At 41.5% G+C, this 21568-nt stretch overlaps 1 protein-coding gene across 1 annotated transcript; it reads right to left on the bottom strand.

Annotated features, from left to right (window-relative positions):
* Nucleotides 1-6926: 6926 nt before the first annotated feature.
* GINS4 (GINS complex subunit 4) lies at nt 6927-20597 on the bottom strand (the record flags this gene model as incomplete). Its single annotated transcript, XM_080660392.1, has 8 exons — nt 20426-20597; nt 19676-19783; nt 14819-14905; nt 13368-13481; nt 10373-10470; nt 10120-10208; nt 7118-7208; nt 6927-7023 (listed from the first exon to the last, which is right to left on the bottom strand). The coding sequence occupies exons 2-8, from the start codon at nt 19769-19771 to the stop codon at nt 6927-6929; spliced, it is 672 nt and encodes a 223-aa protein (XP_080516518.1). The 5' UTR covers nt 19772-19783; nt 20426-20597.
* Nucleotides 20598-21568: the final 971 nt, after the last annotated feature.

The following is a 21568-nucleotide window of genomic DNA, read 5'->3' as shown; positions in this document are numbered from 1 at the left end:
AAAATTAAGACAAAATAAAATGGTAAAAATTGTAGATATAAAAAGGAGATCAGAGACTATTTAAAGAAAGATCCAGGTCAATGTTACAAGAAGCTGGGGTGAGAAAGTGAGCATAGTCATTGGCTTTGAGCTCTCTAGTAGGAGCTGAAAAGGGGAAGCAATAGGATTCATCTGATAAAAGGAGTCATAGAAGTTTGACTAGATAAACTTTTACTTGCACTAAATTCTGAGAAAAGTTTATTACATGGATCCTCATAAAGAAACAGAGATGTTATTCACATGGCTGTTGTTTTTACTAAAAGCAAGGAACTAATATATGTCCAGGTATACTGCTCTCTGGGATCAAATTTGATTCAGAAGTAAAACTTGGGGGAACAAGAGAAATGTACTGATGACACACTCTTGTATCATTTATTAAGCTGCTGACATGCTGTGGTTAGAAGCCTATTCATGATTGAGTTGACTACAGTGTAGACACGTGGTGTTATTGGATGGAGATTAGAAAGCTTTAGATACATGATGGCAAAGTCGATGATCTATTTTACAAATGAAGAAGGAGATCTACAGTTTGAACTGTCTGGAGATTGAGGGCAGCCCAAAACATTCAAATAGCTGAGTGAGCAGCATGGCATGCTGTGTTTGTTAACAAATGAAGTTCAATAAGGCATATGACATTTTAAATTGTTATTTTCATGATCTATCTTGGAAGTTAGATTGCAGTTATGCCCAAATCATCTAGTTTGCTTGTGTTACAAATATGAAATTACTTAATTCCCCAAAGATTTTGGTGGGATTCTAGTAAAGATAAAATAGGAAAACTAAGTATAAAAAGGAGATGAGAAACCATTTAGGAAAAGAGAAAGGCATAAGTGGTGAGACTAGTGGTTAACTCACAGGCTTGTTGTGAGGATTAAACAAGGTAGTTTGTAGAGAGCACAGATTCTCAATACTAATCTCCTTTCCCCCCTTCCTTTTAGGTAGCAATTAAATGGTCAGAATTATACTTGAAGGAAATGATAGGTTCAGAAATAACAGGAACAGCAATTCGAAGTTTTAAAAAATTTGTATTTGAGGTGGAACAACTTTGGGTCCCAAGGAGTACTCCATTAAAGAGGCTTAAAACATTCATATACAACAGTTTGAACCTAAGGAAATAATTTCCTGTCAACCTTCTTAGTCCTGTTAAAAAGCAATTATTTTCCCCCTGAGCCAAACAATATCCTATTTTTTAGATTTACACTTAAGGAGTCTTCTTAGGATTCATTGTAAATTCCTTGGGGGCAGAAGTAGTTTTACTTTTGTTCTCCCAGAACCTAATAGCACTGGACAGGAAGGCAGACTTAAGTAATTGTGTGCAGAATTTATTTTGAAAAAAATTTTTTTTATCTTAACAAGTTAGATGGCATCTGTAAGCATTGTGGTATATAGAACATGATCTGCTTAAAGCAGAAAATACTGCAAGAAAAATGCCACTTGCTCTAAGGAGGTTTTTTTTTGTTTTTGTTTTTGTTTTTTTTCAAAGACTCAACCTTACTCCAGTGAAGCTATCATTGTACAAAACAGGTTTGGGTCCTTTCCTTCTGTGGTATTTACTTGCAAAATACCACAAGGTAGTCAAGGAGATGAACTCTGGCCTCACTGGGATTTGCATCCCATCTCCTCTACCTAGTATTTATGTGGCCTTCAGTACCATAGTCTATTTCTCATCTATAAAACAAGAATACCAATATTACCTATGCTATAAATGTATAAAGATTAAATTTATTTGTGAATACTTATAGGAACTGTTGACTCTCATGCAGATATAAAATGAACACGTGCCAAAGATTTTATTTAACTTGCTCTTTAATGAGAGAACAAGGAAAATGCTAAAAGTGGTTCAAATGAGGATTTTATTTTATTATTCTCTACAGGACAAAATCATTTGCATTCCCACGGACAGGAATCCTTTACATAGCAACAGTTAGGAAATATTCTCATTATTATCAGTTTTATATAAATTAACTTCTACCTCTATTGAAGTGTCAAATAGCCTATTCAAAGGCATGATCAAGCATCCCATTGAGAGGATAATCCAGTAATCTTTTTTATTCATTCCAACCCATTAGTTTTTCCTTGCACAGGGTTGTTGTGAAGATTTACAAGTTTACCTAACAATCTGATTCATAACAAATAGATGGTAAACCTCACTCATCATTATTATTGTCTTCAGAATTTACAGTACATTCCTTTGGATATCTGTGATAGTTGTTTTTCAGGTGCGGAAAAAATATTCAATTTTTTTAGAAACAGCTAAGTTATTTGAAATCAAGTCTCTTAAATAAGTAAAAAATACTGATTTTTAAAAAAAGTATTATTTTCCTTTTTTTACAAGACGAGACTACTTCCATTAGATACACTAAATCAATTTTTAGAGGATTATGGGAAGATGGTAGAGTAGAAAGCACCAGGAATCTCTCTCCACCTAGACAAGTGCACTGGCAGAATCTGTCTGATATAACTATTTTGGGACTCTGAAGTCTGTTGAAGGTTTCCAAATTCCAGGGAAGATCTGAATGTAAATTGCAGCTAATTTTGGTCAGTTTCAGCTCTTAGCCCAGTAGTAGCTACCCATCCTCCACCCCTGGCCAAAGACATAGGTGACAAAAGAAAAAGTTGACAAACCAAGCATTATGAAAATTAAAATTTTTTTTAAATATTTTATACATAAGAAATACTATTCATGGAGTAAAAAGGCAATCCACAGAATGGGAGAAAACGTTTGCAAATCATTTATCCGATAAGGGATTAACACCTAGAATATACAGAGAACTCACAAAACTCAAGAACAAAAACCTAATTAAAAAGTATGCAAGGGACCTGAATAGACATTTCTTCAAAGATATAGGAATAACCAATAATCACATGAAGAGATGCTCAACGTCACTAATCATTAGGGAAATCAAAACTACAATGATATAACACTGCATGCACATTAGGATGGCTACTATAAAAATAATAGAAAACAAGCGTAGGCAAGGAATTTGAAAAATTAGAACCTATGTGTATTGTTGGTGGGAATGTAAAATGGTATAGTTGCTGTGAAAAACAGTATGGTGGTTCATCAAAGAATTAAAAATAGAATACCATATGATCTAGCAATTCCACTTCTGGGCATATATGTAAAAGAATTGAAAACAGTTTGAAAAGGTATTTGTATATCCAGGTTTAGAGCAGCACTATTCACACTAGACAAAAGGTGGAAGCAATACATTTCCATCGACTGATGACTGGATACACAAAATGTGGTACATACATACTATGATATATTATTCAGCCCTAAAAAGGAAAAAAAAGTCTGATGCATGCTACAACAGGGATTGACCTTGAGGACATTATGCTAGGGGAAATAAACCAGTCACAAAAAGAGAAATACAACATGATTCTACTTATATAAGGCATTTGGAGTAGTCAAGATTATAAAGACAGAAAGTAGAATGGTGGTGTCTAGGGGCTGTGGGAGAGGGGCATGGGGAGTTTAATGGGTATAAAGTTTAAGATTTACAAGGTGAAAAGAGTTATGGAGATGGATGGTGGTGATGGTTGCATGAGGTAAATGTATTTCATAACATTGGCCTATACATTTAAAAATGGTTAAGGTGGCAATTGTTATGTTACGTGTATTTTACAACACACACACAAAAAGAAAAATCAATTCTTGAAGAATTCAAAACGTTTGGGATGTTTAGCCTCCCATGATAAATTGCTTTAAAAAAACATTACATTTAGAATTGAAAAATAATGTGCTTGCTTAACAATTCACTCCAAAAGCTTTATGGTTACCCTGGTGTACATCACAGAAGGAAGTTCACTGCATATGAGAATGGTGTGGAATTGGTACCTGCTGGGACCTGGGCACAGAGCACACACAGCTGGAGTCCTGTGGCAAGGTCACAGCTGACACATGGTTGCTGCGGCTGGGAAAACCCAGACATGAACCTGCAAGCATTTCTCAGGAATAGCCATCTTGCTGGTGACAAGCTCATGAGAATAAAGTATGATGCAATCATTCGAAGAAAATGTTCCGTCATGCTTCCTGTGATGAGTTTTTAACAATAAAGCAAAACACCACAAACAGAAAAAGTTAAAGTCAATGAATGTCACATTAAGCCACATCATTTCCCTTTCTACTTGGTTTTGAAATTCAACTTCCCATTTATTTTAAAGCCAGTCTTGCTGTGAAGAGGTGATTAGGAAATGGAGCAATTTACTCTGTGGCTTCAGTAGAGACCTTAAACTCCTCCGTGCAGCCAGGCATGCACAAGACAGGAGCTGGAGACATGAAAATGCAGGGTCCTGCAACTCAGAAATCTCTGGGTCAGCAGCAACTGCACAGCCCAGGTCTAGGATGTCCTCTGAACCCTGGGTCCCACCCCAGAACTCCGAATCAGAATCTAACATCTGAACAAGATCTCCAGGCCCTGTGTACCATATATTAAGGCTTAGTAAGTACTTACCCTATCTAATAAAAGGCTAATATGCAAATCAACCGAACTGCAGAACAATTGGTCGCTATGATGTGCACTGACCAGAGGGGGCAGATGCTCCACGCAGGAGCTGTCCCCTGGTGGTCAATGTGTTCCCACAGGGGATGTGTTGCTCAGCCAGAAGCCAGACATCCACCGAGGGGTCCCGGACTACGAGAGGGCACAGGCCTGGCTGAGGGACCCCTCTCCCCACTCCATGCATGAATGTCATGCACTGGGCCTCTAGTAACAGCATAATAGTCCACGTTCCTCTCCTGGCTGCTTGGCACGATGGAGGCCCTGGTGAGTGAGTGTGCATACTTCTAACTAGGAAGGACCCTTAGGTTCTAGTCTCAGGTTTATCACTGAACATCCCCCTTTGTTTTCCACCTATTACACTCTACCAGCCCTGCCTACTTCTCAGGACTGCTGGGAGGACCAAATGGGATCTCTGCTAACAAACCCATTAATGATTTGGGCCCAGCCTGCCTCTCAGATCTTATCCTGCACAATTTTACACATTATGTTCTAGCTACACTGACTGCAAGCAGAGCCCATTTCTACTTCAAAGTCTTTGTCCAAGCTGCCTTCTCTGCCTGGAATGGCATTCCTTTTGATCTGTGTGTGCCTGGCTCCTCCTTGGTGATTCAGATCTCAGCCTATTACAGTGAGATTCACTGAATTCAGTGAGAATCTCTCAGACCACCCAATCTAGTCACTCTCCACTGAGGCACCTGTTCTAATTCTCTGCAAAGCATTTCTCACCCTGTGAGCAGGGACAGTTCCTGTCTTCCTGTCTTATTCTGGGTTGGAGCCTCAGTGCCTTGAACCATGCCTGTCACACTAAATGCTCAATACATGTTTGTTAAGATGACTAGAAAAAGTAAAAACATTCTGGAAAAAATAAGCTACTACATAAAATGCTTTATTTGTAAACCTCATTTGAGGATATGTTTTCATTGATTTTAAACATTGATAGGTTGCCTCCCATATGCACCCTGACCATGTTTCAAACCCACAACCTAGTGAGGTATGCTCCTTGACCAGGAATCAAACCCACAATCTTTTGGTATATGGGATGATGCTCCAATTGAGCTGCCCGCAGGGCTAAAATGCTTTTATTAATGAAACCTTCCTGCTTTCATTTGGCAGTTTTCCTTGGAAATCATAGCAATATTACATTGATTACTCTGACAGCCTATATCACATAAATAAAAACTGCCTGCCTTTTCATTAAGCAAGAAAAGACCGAATGCAGACTGCTTTTTATCATGTTTCAAGGGAAGACAATTCATTCACTGTTCACATCCCTTCTTCAGGCATCAGGGTGATAGTCTTCATTCGCATAAATTTAATGTCATCTGTTTCCCCTGATAAAATGAAGCTTAAAAAAGAAAATCTGATACTGAGGTCACAATATAGATTATTAATGCCATTCTGCTAACAGAGCCTTGGCCAAGGATGACCAGATGGCCTGGAGGCTGGCTTGGCGAAGCTGCCTGAGGTTCCGGGAAGGCTGCAGGTCAGCAGCAGGGAGAACATACTGTGTTAGACTACAAGCCGAGAACTGTCCCCCAGGCTCCTTCTGCCACAAAACTGAAACTTAATGATTTATTGGTTTAGTTGTGACTCTAAGTTAAGCAAGACAGAAATCGGTTTGATGTCCAATGTTAGAGGTTCCAAAGGTTTATACAATTTAGAGACACATCAGAGAAGAAGGTCACAGCTGTTTTCTTTAATCTATTTACACTCTTTCCACTAGGAAGGTTAAATGAATTCTCCTGCCACCACTAGGTCAGTGCTAACTACAGTACCCAAATCACAGGCAGCGATGCCTCTTTATAAATTACCTTTGCCTCACTTTCCTTAGTTCAAAAAATACCACAAAGAGCCTGCCTGGCATGGCTCAGTGGTTGAGTGTCGACCTATAAGCCCTCTAGAGGTCATGGTTCAGTTCCTGGTCAGGGCACATGCCCGGGTTGTGGGCTCGATGCCCAGTCTGGGGTGTGCAGGAGGTAGTCAATCAATGATTCTCTCTCATCATTGATGTTTCTATCTTCCTCTCTCTTCCTCTCTCAGATCAATAAAAATATATTTAAAGGAAAAAAAACCCCTCATATTTCTACAGTAAAATTATAAAAAAAAAAACCCTACAAAGGTAAAAGGTGCACAAAGTGAGTCATGTACTTGCCCAGTAGATTGAACAGAGCGATGGCCCCACCTGCTGATTCTAGACAAACCGGCAGGAAGTTAGAGTATGTGGCAAGTTAGGAACCCTGTCTGAGTGCCTTCTCAATGCCCAAGTGACTCACAGCACTGCTGAGAAAAGCCTGTTGTCCTTAGACACAGAGTGATATGTGTGGCTTCTAAATATTTTCTCTAAGGTTCCATGTCTTCTTTCTTGTTTATTTATTTTTGGTTTTAAATTAGCTGTACAGCTCCAGAAGCAACTAGAGGTGCAATGGTTTTATATCGGATCAAGTGCTGCGAGCCTTCCTCCAAGTCAATCACATAGTCCCTGAAAAAGAAGGAAAAAAATGTATGTGCAGAGCTCAGCTGGTCGTCCATCGGGAGAAATATTTCTTACCGTCAAAGTCACATGCATCACTCACCTCTGCTCATCTGTTTCTGGTTCTACCAGGATGTTTTCTTGTCTTTCTTTAACTCTCAGAAACACATATGAATCTAGATCTGGTTTGGGAACTGCCACAAAAACAATAATGTAATCAGAAAATGCTCAGCTAACACAACCAATATGGGAAAAGTTGCTGGGATGAATTGTACCGAGCACTAAAGGACCCGTGATGTAAAAGCATTTTGGGGGTAGAATGGTTTGAGGAGAGATCTGGCTTCTAGAAACAGCATACTTCCCACCCAGGTTCCACAGAGCAACCATTCATTCAACAAATGATGAGGACTTCAGGCATGCAGGGAATTCTGCTATGCCTTATGGGGGACACAGGCAGGCGGAACACATGGTCTCTGGATGAGATGGTAATAGCAGCATTGGATGAAGCCGCACATGAGTGGCACACTTCCCCAGTGATGTGGGGAGAAAGAAGTTGATGTGCATTTTAAAGGAAAGAGCAGGATTTAAAGAGGAAGCATGACCCTGGTAGACAATGGCAAAGGCCATGGCAGAAATAGGCATGACCTTCTGGGGGGGAAAGAGTGTACAAATCTGGCTAGAAAATACTTCTAATATAAAGGAGTAGGAGAGAGTACAGTAAGTCCTCACTTAATGTCGTTGATAGGTTCTGCGACTAAGTGAAATAATGTGTAACAAAATCAATTTTACCGTAGGCTAATGAATATAAACAAGAATTAAGTTCCTATGACATTTCATCAATGTTATAATGAAGGGACATTGAATGAAATGTTATTAGAGGTCCTGCTATCTTAGAAACACTGTGATAAAAAGTGATAGTCTTGAATGTTAGCCTAAGTGGTCCCTCACTGGTTGATTACAGGTAACGAAGCTGTGCCATCCCTCCTCTTCAACCACCAACCAATACCTCAAATGCCCCAAGCTGGGCTGCTCAACAGCTCATTTCCTGGCGCTCCATTTGTACCTGGAGACCCCACCAACTGCAGGGTCCAGAACCTACTGACTCTCAGTTCTTAAGAGCCCAGCTCAGGTTCTACACTATCCTGATTCCCTCATTTACAGGAGGGGATTCAGGATAACTGGCTCCAAAGGTCTAAGGAGGGTGCCCTGACTGCTCCAGGGTTCTGGGCCTGCCAAAGAGACTCCAACTTCAGGGTCAGTTGACCCCACTAGGAAGCTACTGATTCCAGGAAACCCAGCTTAGATTTCAACATGCCTTCCCCGACCCTGCCATTGGGGTCTACAGTGCTCCAGAGGACTGAGGGGGACTCACAGCATCTGGGCTAACAAAGCAAGACTCCAATTTCACCAGGACAGGCTGTCCCCCAGCTTCCAATTCCAAGACTGGCTCTAGTCCCTATAAGGAATCCAAGACAGCGACATGTGTTTTAGGAGGTGTCCGCCAGCATCAAGTAGAAGTTCTGGGACAACGGCTTAGGTCCAGTTCCAGGAATTCAGATGCATGCCCATCAGTAGTCCTATGGCTGCTTTAATCAACTGGTCACCATAGCAATGGGTAATGATTAGGGATGTGGTCCTTGCTGCATTCCTGTTCTTCTAAGGTGCAGACAAAAGCAGCTGAACTGGACATGGATTGGGCCTTCTGTTTCCCTCAGGCAGGTTCACCAAAATGACCAATTCAGAGTTCTACAAACTGGTATGAGTTTAGCTTGCCACTGGTGTGACAGGCTGCACCGTGCCTCCACCGAATTCATGTGCTGAAGCCCTAAACCCCAGTACTTGAGAATGGAAATGTGTTTGGTATAGGGCCTTTAAAGAGGCATTTAAGTTGAAATGAGGCCGTTAGGGTGGGGCCTAATCTAATCTGACTGAAGACACTCAGGGGTGGGGGGAGGTGCAATGAGGGGCAGCCATGTGAAGAGGCTGAGAGAGAGTGGCCAACTGCAAGCCAAGGACTGAGGCCTCGGAGGAAACCAACCCTGCCAGCACCTTGATCGTGGACTTCTGGCCTCCAGATCTGTAAGAAAATAAATGTCTGCTGTTTGAGACCCCCAGTCTGTGGTACGTTGTCATCATAGCCTGAGCTGACTAAGACATCTGGGGAACCATGTCTCCATGCATCCTGTCCTAGCTCTTCCACCTGCCACAGGGGTCAGTGTGGCCCACCACAGGTTGGTGGGAGATAAACTCCCAGGCTCAGTTGTACTTGAACTTGTGGCTTCAGCACACTAAGCTTAGTTTGTGAACAAGGTAGATTCCTATTCCTGGAGCACTGTTGGATTTGGTTTGGCAATTTTGTCTGACAAGGTCCTGCTCAGATATGGCGAACTGTGAAAGACAGATATGGACTTTAACCTATATGCTAGGGAACTCCAGTTAGTTGATCCAAGGTTAGGAGTTACTACCATAAGTCCCTCCCCTCAGCAGAATTTTAAGGGGATTCTGTAAAGAGGGCAAGAGGTGGAGGTGTTGGCCATGCTTCACTTCCCCCAGCGCCTCTTTCCCTCCCACATGCAGTCCCGTTCCCCACCTTTTCCATAATGAAACTCTTCACAACAAAAAGATTAGGAACCTTTACTATGGGTAAGAAGGAATCACTGAAGGTTTCCTTAGCCTCCTGTTTAAATCCTCCTTGGAAGCTGGACAGTCCCTGCACAGTCTGGCATCTGTGAGGAAGAGACTGCCAGCTCTTTGAGAGCAGAGACCCTGTATCATCAGTGTCCAGAAGGACCAGCACAGTGCAGATGCCCACTAGACCACTGGATGACCGCTGAAGGACAAGTGACTGAGTCTACATCTATAACGGCAGCCAGAAGAATTTCAACCTAACCTTGAAGAACACCTGGCTACTCTTATACCTGCTTTAAATGACTTTCTGTTTTGAACTCAAGACCCTTCTTCTCTTTTCTTTCCTGCTTATCTACATACTTATTTTCATGTTTGAGAGAAAAAGAGTAAAGGCAAAGATCTTATTCTCAAGCACCTGAAGATACCTGGCATGTAAATGATGGCCCCTCTGGATGACTGAAAAGAGAATGTTCTTACCTGACCTCAAGAGGTCCACTTTCTGTAAATTAGGAGGCATATGCTTTAAGGCTACATTCTTTAGATAGGTCTCTGTGTTTGCCATGTACCTGAAATACATAAATTAAAACTGCTATGACAACCAAACTGGTAGGAGCCAACCCATTATCAGACAGACAGTGAATCTGAGATCGGTGTCGTGGACACAACCACCAAAACTCATGCTCACAGGCCAGGGAAAGAAAGGCAGTTCCCACACTCACTGCTCACTCACTCTTGGGCAAAGGCAAACTCCTCTGGAGAAAGGCTGGAAGGCTCCTCCTCATGGCGTGTTTTCTCCTTTTCAAGGACATGAGGAAAAAACTTCTCTATCTGTGAGGATAAATGGAAAGCATCATGAAACATCTGTCAAAACTCAAGTGTCAAACATACCAGTTTTCTTTTAAAAAAAAAATTTTTTTTTTTTTTATTGATTTCAGAGAGGAAGGAAGAGAGAGAAACATCAATGATGAGAGAGAATCAATGATTGGCTGCCTCCTGCGTGCCTCACACTGGGGATCGAGCCCACAACCTGGGCATGTGTCCTGACTGGGAATTGAAGCGTGATCTCCTGGTTCAGAAGTTGACGCTCAACCACTGAGCCATGCCGGCCAGGCACTAGTTTTCTGAAATACGTTGAGGTTAACACAAAAATTGACTTCAACAATGACAAATCTTCTTGGACAAGACTGTTTTTAAAAATAAGACCTATATTCTAGACTGCAAGAAGGTAGGTTTCAAAGAATTCAGAGGAAACTTAAGGCCTCTAAAACTAATTAGACGCTTTCATAAAAGATAATCTGAAAATACAATTGTAAATGATATTTAAGAGGAAGAAAAGGGTATATTATTTAACATCTTATGTAATTGTACAGGGTATTCTATGAGATGAAACATATACAAAGCTGTAAAGATGCATACAGAATACAGAAGCAGATAGAATAGTGACACTTAATTATAAAAATGTAAACAGCAAGCATAAAGCCTACAATGAGGTAAGGGTTGGAAAGAAATGCTAAGAACTACCAGGGGGAAAAAATAGCTAAAAGCTACAAAAAGACATGAACCTGGAAGGGATCAGTCTGTTGTCTGAAGTCACTGATATAAGCAGGAAAATGACAATGGCGAGAAGGAACTGAAGCCCAAGCTAAAGGAGCAGTTACTAGTTTATTCTTTTAAAAAATATATATATTTGTATTGATTTCAGAGAGGAAGGGAGAGGGAGAGATAGAAACATCTATGATGAGAGAATCATTGATCGGCTGCCTCCTGCACAACCAACACTGGGGATCGAGCCTACAACCCAGGCATGTACCTGATTGGGAATCCAACTGTGTACTCCTGGTTCATAGTTCAATACTCAGCCACAATGCTGAGCCATTCCAGCTAGACAAGCAGTTATTTATTTAAAGGAGTTGTAAGTCCTTTGGCTTGGATCAATTATGTTCCAGGATAAATTAAATTAACATGTATATGAGGCATAAGTGCACAAAGAACTTTCTCCTGTTACATGTAAATTGCTACTACTACTGTATCACTTAGTGTACTAAAAATTTATGTAGTTTCCTAATCTCAGAAGAATTAGTTCTTTCAAAAATTTCCCAAATATAGAAGGTAGGGAATCTTCACATACAGCTTAGTGTCTTTAACCCTGATATGTGGCATTATATTACAATAGATAATTTAAAAGATGGTTCATGAATTCAAAGAAAAGTAAGTAGTTAACACCAAGAGGATTTATCCAAAAAACAACAACAGAAAAGTGAGTGGCCTGGTAGTTGAGGGTGAAGAGGCATACTGTGAGTCTCAATATTTTCAAAACATGATAATGTCTTTATGACACCTTTGGGGACGAACTTTATATGTTGACTTTTTAACAAATTGAATGGGACAATATAGAATGGGAGACAGTATAGAATGGGAGACTCATAAACAGTTGAACAAAGAATAAACTGATTGAACGGACAGATGTCAATGGGCAGGGAAAGTCTTTGGTGGAATATTCTATCATTGGCCCAGACCTATTTAAGGAATCAGATAAGACCTTTGATGACATACTTATCAAACTTTCGATGACATAAAGTGTTAAGAGAGAGCTAATACATTAGGTGACAAGATCAGGATCTAGAGACCAGGGAAATGGCCCAATTTAATAAGTTAAGCTTAAAGAGGGGTAAGTATCAAACCCTATATTTAGGAATCAAAAATCCAGCCGTACAAATACCAGATGGTGACAGGATGGGGTAACAATAACTGAAAAACTTCAGATAAGGTTAAAATTAACAATGAGTGCATATGAGCTCAGTGTGTGGAGTCTGTCAAACATACTAATGTAATACTAGGCGGTATTATTACCATTTTCATATCCAAAATAAGGGAAGTGATCATCCTGCTTCTCACAAACATGACCAAACTACAACTGAAATATTGTATTCAGTTCAGGTGGTATAATTGAAGAAGGATACTGACAAACTAGAACTTTGTAGGGAAGAAACCAGGAGAGTAAATGGAAATAAATGGTTGAAACGTTTAACTGAGAGGGTTTCAATGAGACTCATGAACTGTCTTCAGATGTCTAAAGAATTCTTACATAGGAGCATGTATTCATTCTGTGATAACTAAGGGGATAAGCAGAGCCAAAGAGAAGAAAATTCAAGGAAGTAAGAACTTTCCAGGGTTAAAACAGATTATCATACAAAATAGGAATGTTTTGCAATTTCATTTTTACAAGTCAGATGGCTGCAGAGCTCTGGTTGACTGTCGAGGCAGCACTGCCAGGCTGTAACTCCAGGGAACACCATTCACACAGCCAATAAGTTGGCTAAAAATGTGTTCCCAGAGGTGTGCAGCACATGTTCCCTCTATGCTCCAGAACAATCTCTTGTCCTCTTACTCTATAGCTACCCTGATACTGGACCTCAGCAGCATCTTCAGGGCCTGGACCCTCCCAGGCCCCAGCCCAAGTTTTCCCCAAGACAGTGGTCGGCAAACTGCGGTTCTGTTGACTAATGAGTTTGCTGACCACTGACCTAGACTCTCAATTCCAATAATTATAGGCTATTGTTGTTCCTTGTGATTAAGCCCCTATCCCAGTGGTCGGCAAACGCATTAGTCAACAGAGCAGCAAACCGTGGCTCGCGAGCCGCAGTTTGCTGACCACTGCCCCAAGATGTGTTGTCTATATTATAGACTGAATTGCCTTAATGCCTACAGATATCTCCATGTCAAACCTTCATGAGCCGACACCGCAAGTAGCTGCTAAGAACATAGCGGATCCTCTCCATCTCCATTCGATGGATACTGATCTTCAGGTCCCCCTTCTTTGCTCTCCTGAGATTTTCTTCCTATTAAAAGGGAAAATGAAGTTTATAAAAAACACTAGAAGTCCAGCACGCAAAATTGCGCAGCCCCGCCCACCCGCGTGTGCCTTGCCGCGCACACAGCCTTTTGGTGACCGGTCTTTGGTCGTTACAACCACTGGGTTTTTATTATATAGATGATATTCAAAGACTAAGAACCTTCTTTGTTTAATCTACCCAGAGCCCACAAGGACCATCATTATTGGCAATGTTGAGGACTCGAACACTACCTTTAAGTCAAAGGAGAACAAAATACTCCTAAGAGTTCTATTTCTTTTAATTCCTTAATTACACAAATAATATATGACTTCAATCTTATCACATGAAGTTCAAACAATACTCACTGACATACCTCAGATATATTGTGGGTTTTGTTCCAGACCACCACAATAAAGCCCGTCATAATCTTTTTGCTGGTGCGGGGGGTGGTTTTGCCTTCAATTTGTAAAAAAGTCAACATATGTGAAGTGCAATAAAACTAGGTGTACCTGGCCTGGCTGGTGTGGCTCAGTGTTTGAGCACTGGCCCATGAATCAAGAGCTCATGGCTGGATTCCCAGTTGGGGCACATGCCCAGGGTGAAGGCTCAGTCCCCAGTGGGGGGCATGCAGGAGGCAGCCAAGTGATATGTCTCTCTCATAGATGTTTCTATTTCTCAATGAGTTGGCTAAAAATGTGTCCTCTCCCTTCCTCCCTCTACTCAATAAAAATATATTAAAAAACACACATACAAACTAGGTGTACCTGTACTTTTAGAACAGTGAAATAGAATCTGAATATGATTGGTCAGAAGGGCCTACAAGAACTCCAACCAAACTGTAAAGGAGATAATACAGCAGACAGAAGAAATGTCTAACGTCTAAAAAGTAGTTAAAACATCAATTGAGAAACCATAAAATACCAATGTTTTAAAGCTACTCTGGGGTTGAAAATGACTTAAGCCAAGCTCATCTAAGACAAAGGCCACAAACTCACATGTCTACTGGGAACAGGCAGGTAAGACAGAGGAGAAAGGTGAGCAGTAGGGACTATGGGGCACTGAGACTTCACTGAAAGGGGGAGGCCCTTACCTTGCTTTGGTCGGCTGTTCTCGTACAAAAACATGGGGCTGAGGATGATAGGTTTTTAGACTTTTCATGGGAAGCTGATATTCAGATATTCACAGGTACTTTCATGCTTTGTAAATGTAGATAACTAATTCAATACTTAAAAAACAAACTAGGGTGGGCCAATCAAAGCAGATTTGCTATCAGACCTCTCACTATACTGACAAACCCTTTTAATATTCTCTTCCTTTATAACCCTGGGATAAGCAGCTCTTACCATGTGGTCTAGCTGTTCCATGACACATTCTACAATTTCAGGCTTGCTTTCCAGAAGGTCAGGGGCAAACTTTTCATTCATCCAAGCCTAAAAAACAACACACACAAAAAAAATTATACACACACACACACACACCCCAATCATAATTGAGCAAAACAACCCTGTAAGTCAGTACATACCCCATGAAAATCACAGCTGTCTCAAGTAAAGAAAGCTGCCTACCAGTTGGAAATACTGGAAATGTGTTGAAGGCAAGCTGTTTAATAACAGTTTTTCTATTTCTTTTAATAGGAAATTGGGTTTGCAACCTTATATTTAACCAACATTACAAAAAAATCACTGTTCACTTCAAAAATGTCAGAAAACCTGTTGCTGAGAGTAACACCACCTGGTGTTCAAAGAGTACCTTTCACCAAGTAGCATCAACACATTTCCTTCACCTGCAATTTCCACCAGGGGGCACTAGCACTTATCTATTTGGGGAGATGCAGTAACGCTAATATATCTATACATCTCTTCATTCCTGAAGCTCAAAGCACTTTGCAAATAGTTTTTATTCATCATAATATCTGAGAGGAAAGAAATATAGTTATCCTCATCTTATTGATGAGAAAACACAGATTAAGTTATTTACTAATGTCCAAGAATATAAAGAATGGCAATAGAAGCGGATATTCTATTAAATAGCTTTGGAACAAGAGTTTAAACCCCTAATTTATGACTCAGGCACAGATGCTTGGTGCATTTCAGAAATTACCAAGGCTTAGAAAATGAAAATGCCCACAGGTGATTGAGAAAATGTATACTTATCTTTCAGTTACAGGAAATTTAGTTTTAGCACAGCTCAGAATTACATGCCAATTAGGCTCTATTTATTCCTTTTAACATCATTGAGTCTCTGCTTCTCCAATTATCACCATCAAGACACATTCTTAAGTACGGGGTATTGCTACTATCATAAATTTTTTCAGGTGCTCAAGCCTCTGTACTAGTGTTGCAGAAGTTACCCAGGAAGTCAAGAAATCCTATCTAATAAAGAGAAAATATGCAAATTGACCATCACATTGTCACAAAATGGTGGTGCCCATAGCCACAAGATGGCAGCGCCCAGTCCCCTCAGCGCCCCCGGAGTCCCCCAGTCCTTTCAGCCCAGCTGCGGGGGGTGGGGGGTGGGGGGTAGTGGGGGTGGGCAGCAGGTACACGGTGTGGCCAGACCCGCCTTCAGTCCCCCAGCCGACCAGGGCCAGCCTGAAGTGCAGGCAAGCCTCGGATGGTGGCCGCCCAGCCGCCCAGGGCCGCCAGAGGCTCCAATAACCAGGGCCGGCTGAGGCTTGCGCTGCCGGCAGTGGCAACAGCAGAGGTGTGATGGGGGCGTCACCTTCCCCTGTTCACGGGGTTGCCTCCCGCCCCTGAGGGCTCCTGGACTGTGAGAGGGGGCAGGCTAGGCTGAGGACCCCTCTCCAGTGCATGAATTTTCATGCACTGGGCCTCTAGTATAATGAATGAAAGAGCAAACTGTCATGGAAAACTCATAAAGCAGTTTTTCTTTTTAACTGACTTTATTAAATATTAATAGCTACAAAATATTTATAAAATACATATGAACATAAAGAATAGTGATATAAATATCTGTGTACATATAACTTCATTATCAAACATTGTCATTATTTTAAAAGTTTCTATCTCCTTCCCTCCTCAGAGGTAATTAGCCTGAATTTGGTGTTTAATATTCTGTACAGTTTCCCTACATTTATTTTTAAATCTTAGTAGGGCTTTCCAACCTTTACATGACAGGGCATGAAAAAAAACAGCTATCATTTTTTAAAAAATGATAGTGCTGGTATGGTACACTGGAGTAAAATGGACTAGATTTGGGGATGAGATTTCTTATTTACATTATGAAATTATGATAAAATATAAAACAGGGGGGGAAATAGTAGTATTACTATAAAACTTTAAAATAAAATCTTTTCAAAATTTTCAGTAAGAAACTTGTGTTTAAATCCATGGTCTTTTTTTAAAAAAAATAATTAGGTTCTATATTTAAAATGGCAACATCTGGTTCTTTTTTTTTTTTTTTTTCCTCACCCAAGAATATTTTTCCATTGATTTTTAGAGAGAGCAGAAGGGAAGAGGAGAGACAGAAACAGAGGAACATCGATGTGACAGGGAGTCATGGATTGGTTGCCTCCCACATGCACCCCAAATAGGGCTGGGGATCAAGCCTGCAACTGAGGTACAAGCCCTTGACCAGAATCAAACCTAGGACCTTTCAGTCCGCGGGCCAATGCTCTATCCACTGAGGCAAACTGGCTAGGGCTACATCTTGTTCTTGATCAAAATTTTTAATGATAATCTGTTCATGTTGTGAGCTAAAGTGTGTCTCCTTCTACCCCTCATTCATAGGTCGAAGTCTTAACTCCTTGTACCTTAGGATGTGATTGTATTTGAAGACTGGGTCTTTAAATTAAAATGAGGTCATTTAAGTGGACCCTGATCCAATATGACTGGAGTCCTTTTAAGAGGGGTACATTTGAACACAGACACACAGAGGGAAGGCCATGTGAAGACACAGGGAGATGACCATCTATAAGCCTAGAACAGTGGTCGGCAAACTCATTAGTCAACAGAGCCAAATATCAACAGTACAACGATTGAAATTTCTTTTGAGAGCCAAATTTTTTAAACTTAAACTATATAGATAGGTACATTGTTATTAACTTAATTAGGGTACTCCTAAGCTGGCCTTTGCTAAAAACTCAAGGGGCCAAAGAGCCGCATGTGGCTCGCAAGCCGCAGTTTGCCGACCACTGCTCTAGGGTATATACCAGGGAGTAGAATGATTGGGCCAAAAGATATGTGGGCCTTCAACTTGACAATAACAAATTATTTTCCAAAATGACGGTATCAATTTATATGCTCCCCGCAGTATACAAGTGCACTTCCCAATACTTTATATTGTTCATTTTTTTCATTTCTGCCAATCTGATGGGTATGAAGTGATATTTCATTCGGATTTAAATTTTAATTTTCCTGACCACTAAAAAGGTTGAAAATCTTTTTATATGACTGTCGGCCATCCTGCTTTCTGCTTCTGGGAGATGCCTGTTAAGACTTCATTTTCCTATTGGTCAGTTTGTAAAGTTTGTTTATGTACTGTGGATACTAATCTTTTGTCAGTTATATATGTTACAAATATTTTCTCCCAGTTTTGTGGCATGTCTTTTTACTTTCAAGGTGTAAAAACAGAGTTCTTAACTTTAATGTAGTTGAATATGTCTGTTTTTTCCTTTATGCCTTGTGCTTTTTGTTCAATGAATCCTTTCCTAATAAATCAGGGGCTCTTAAACTGGGGTCCACAAACTAGAAGAGCAGATTTCAGGGTGTCTGTGAACCTCCTGAAATCATATGCCAAATTTTGCATGGATATATAGATGTATTATTTTGGGAAGAAGGGCCAGATTTTTTAAAAAGTCTGTGCTATAAAAACAAATTAAGAACCACTACTATATAGTAAGGATTAGGATAGAAGATAATTTTAAAATTATGATGGCACATACGGTAGGAAAGAATGAAGAATACAGGTACTAAAGTAACAAACATGAGTGAGTTCTAGAAAAGGAGTAGGCAAGAAAAAGCAGCAGGTGTAGTGGATTAAGAACATACATTTTGGCCCTAGCTGGTTTGACTCAGTGGATAGGGTCGACCTTCGGACTGAAGGATCCAGGGTTCGATTCCAGTCAAGGGCACAAGCCCAGGTTGTGGGCTCAATCCCCAGTAGGGGGCGTGCAGCTGATCAATGATTCTCATCATTGATGTTTCTCTCCCTTCCTCTCTGAAATCAATAAAAATATATTTTAAAAGAAGAACATACATTTTGTGGTCAGAGACCTGGTTTATTTCCTGGATCTGCTGCCAATGTGTGACCTTGGGTAAATTCCTTTACATCTCTAAGCTTCAGTTTCCTCATCTGTAAAATGGAGATAACAGCAATACCTTCCTTAGTGGGTTGTAAGAATTATTACTACTCACAGCTAATATTCAATGAGAGCTTATCATGTGTCAGATAATATAATATGCTAAGCACCTTATATATGTATTATCTCATTTAATCCCCACAACAATTCTGTGAGGTAGCTACTATTATTAATTCTATTTTACAGTCAAAGAAGTGCTTGAGACAAGCTATGTAATTTGCCTAAGGTCACATAATAGACTAGCGGCATGGAGGAATTGAAATACAGGTAGTCTGGACACCATAGCTTCACAAGATAGTAATTGTAAATAACAGTAACTGGCACACAGGAAACAATCAAACCATAGCTATTATGACTGAATGGAGAGATAGCCTGTAAATGATTTTAGATAAGAAGTGGAATATAGAGAACAGTTTAAAAAATAAAGTATATGGAAGGAAAAGAGTGAAGAATAATAATACCAGGTTTCTCTTTAAAAAAAAAAAAAAAGTGTTTCAGTACTTTCTTGCTCAACTAGGCATTCTACAAGGGAACCAGCAGATGTTTCAAGGGACTAAAGCAAAAACTTACAAGTCACCACCACATTTCTGTAGTCCCTGAAAGTAATAAAATGCTTGCTCTGTGAACTGTCCTAGTAAATGTACCCAAGGCTGCTCCTTCCTGGCCCCATTTGAGGATTTTGTATTTGACATGATGAGGTCTCTAACAGAGGCTGGCACCCCTATTTTTAATTTCTGTGTAGATGGTAAGATCCAGTCCCTCTTCTCTTGAAATAAGCTTTGAATTCCATTTCTTCATTTCCTGATTCCTGACGTTTGCACAGCTGGACTAAATAAAAAGGCTAAGATTGGAGCAAGGGGATTCTACTTGGGGTGCTTACCTGCTCCAGCCTTTCAATGAGCTCTGCAGGAGTTAGGACCACCTCCTCACTACCCCCATCAGAGTCCTGTCCCGGGAGATCCAGTTCCTCTGACATTTTCTCCGATTCCTATTGGGAATAAAATAACCAATACTCTTCTAAGTGTTTTCCATTTATTTGCAAGAACAGGCAACTATGTATCTACAACTGGGCCTGTAGAGGCTCACTGGCAGTAGCTAGAGAATTAAATGGCTTTGATTTTCAATTCTTTGCCTCTTCCTTCACACCTTAGATCGGTATCAGTTTCCCAAAGTGTTTCCACATACACCTGGAATTGAGCACCTATCACATCATGCAATAATCGTTTGTCTTCCCGGTAGACGTCCTGTCCGCAGTGGCTGTGTTCTGTTCGAGTATGAATCACCCGTCTGCTCTGTGCCTGGCACCGCTAAGCACTGCGGACATAATTACCTGTGTAGTCCCTGAGCTTCACGCGGTGCTTAACTCATAGCAGGAACTTAAAATTGTTGGGAGAACTAATCAATGTCTAGTTTCCTACAGTCGCAAGGCCCAGCCACATCAGACCAGTGATTAAAGGCTTAGGAAGGAGCGTGGTGGGGACGAGAGGAAGCCCCAGGAAATCTGAGGGCATATTCCTCTCACTCCTCTCCTCTCTCCGTGGCACGAGCACAGTCACTCCTCCAACACACACACACATACACACACACACACACACACACAACCCCCCAGAGGTCCCACTCGGATGCTCACCTGGGCACTTGGGAGGCAGCCGGCGGCCAGGACGGGAAGCACCCCGGCTTTCCCCAGGAGCACCTGGCAGGGGAACAACCTTTCCTACGTCTTTCCGAGACCTTCCAGACCCTCCACTTCTCTGTTCCCGCGCTCCTCTTAGAAACTTTCCGCCCGGGCACAACGTCACCACGCACGGGCGGCGCTGACCAATCACGGCCCGGCACCCCGGTGGCCCCGCCCACGGTGTGAGGATGTGCGTCTGGGGCGTGTCCCGTCCTCCCAACCTCACGTGGACGCGGCAGGCTGGTCCGGCTTAGCCCCGCCCACCTCGGTCGGCAGCCGGTCTGTGCAGTCCCGGGTGTCACCACCTGGTGATGGTCGGCAGGGGGCGCTCACCACCGCGGCTGAGGAGACACGGTGATGTCTGCCTCCCCTCAACCCCCTCACCTCTGGCGGCGATTTGAACAGAGAACGAGGGCCTGGTAAAATCAGGCCACGTCACCTCTTGGGTCATCTCCACGCACTGCTCTTGGGTCCTTTTGGCTCCTTCATCTGCCGGGGCTTCAGCTATGGCCATAGTTCCAGAACTAAAAACCTTTGCAGTACCAGACCACAGCGACAGCATTGGGAACCCGTGAGGAGTGCAGATTCTCAGGCTTCGCCCAGACCTGCTGAGATAGAGAGCGCTGTCCAAGGAGCCCGGCAGCCCTAGCTGTTCTGTCCTCCAGGTGTCTGAATTCAAGGAGCCTGTAGACGATGCTAACTCAAGTTCTGAGTTATCCCAGCTAACTTGGAGGAAGTAGAGCTGTCCCTGCAGAACTCTACCCAGACTACAGATTTGTGAGCAAAATATTGTGTTAAGCCCCTAAGTTTTGGGGTGCTTTGTTATGCAGCATTAGGTGGCTGGAACATTAGGTCACTGGGCTGTTTGAGCACAGTCCCATTCTTCCATAATCCTCACTACCTAGCTTTTCAATGGTCTTTATTAGTACAGTATTCCTTAAATGGAATTCCTTAGATTTGAGTCCAAGTACCAATAATTTCTCCACACCATTACCAATTACCTAGTTTACTTACTCAGAGACTTCCCTTGCAAACTGCCTTCTCCAATCTCCCACAGCAACTCTCTTGGGGAGGTGGAGTCCAGCTTCTGCTTCCTTA

This window comes from Plecotus auritus (assembly GCF_963455305.1).
Source record: "Plecotus auritus genome assembly, chromosome: 3".
In the NCBI taxonomy this organism is placed as follows: Eukaryota; Metazoa; Chordata; class Mammalia; order Chiroptera; family Vespertilionidae; genus Plecotus; species Plecotus auritus.
This window is presented reverse-complemented; position numbering and strand designations above follow the sequence as displayed.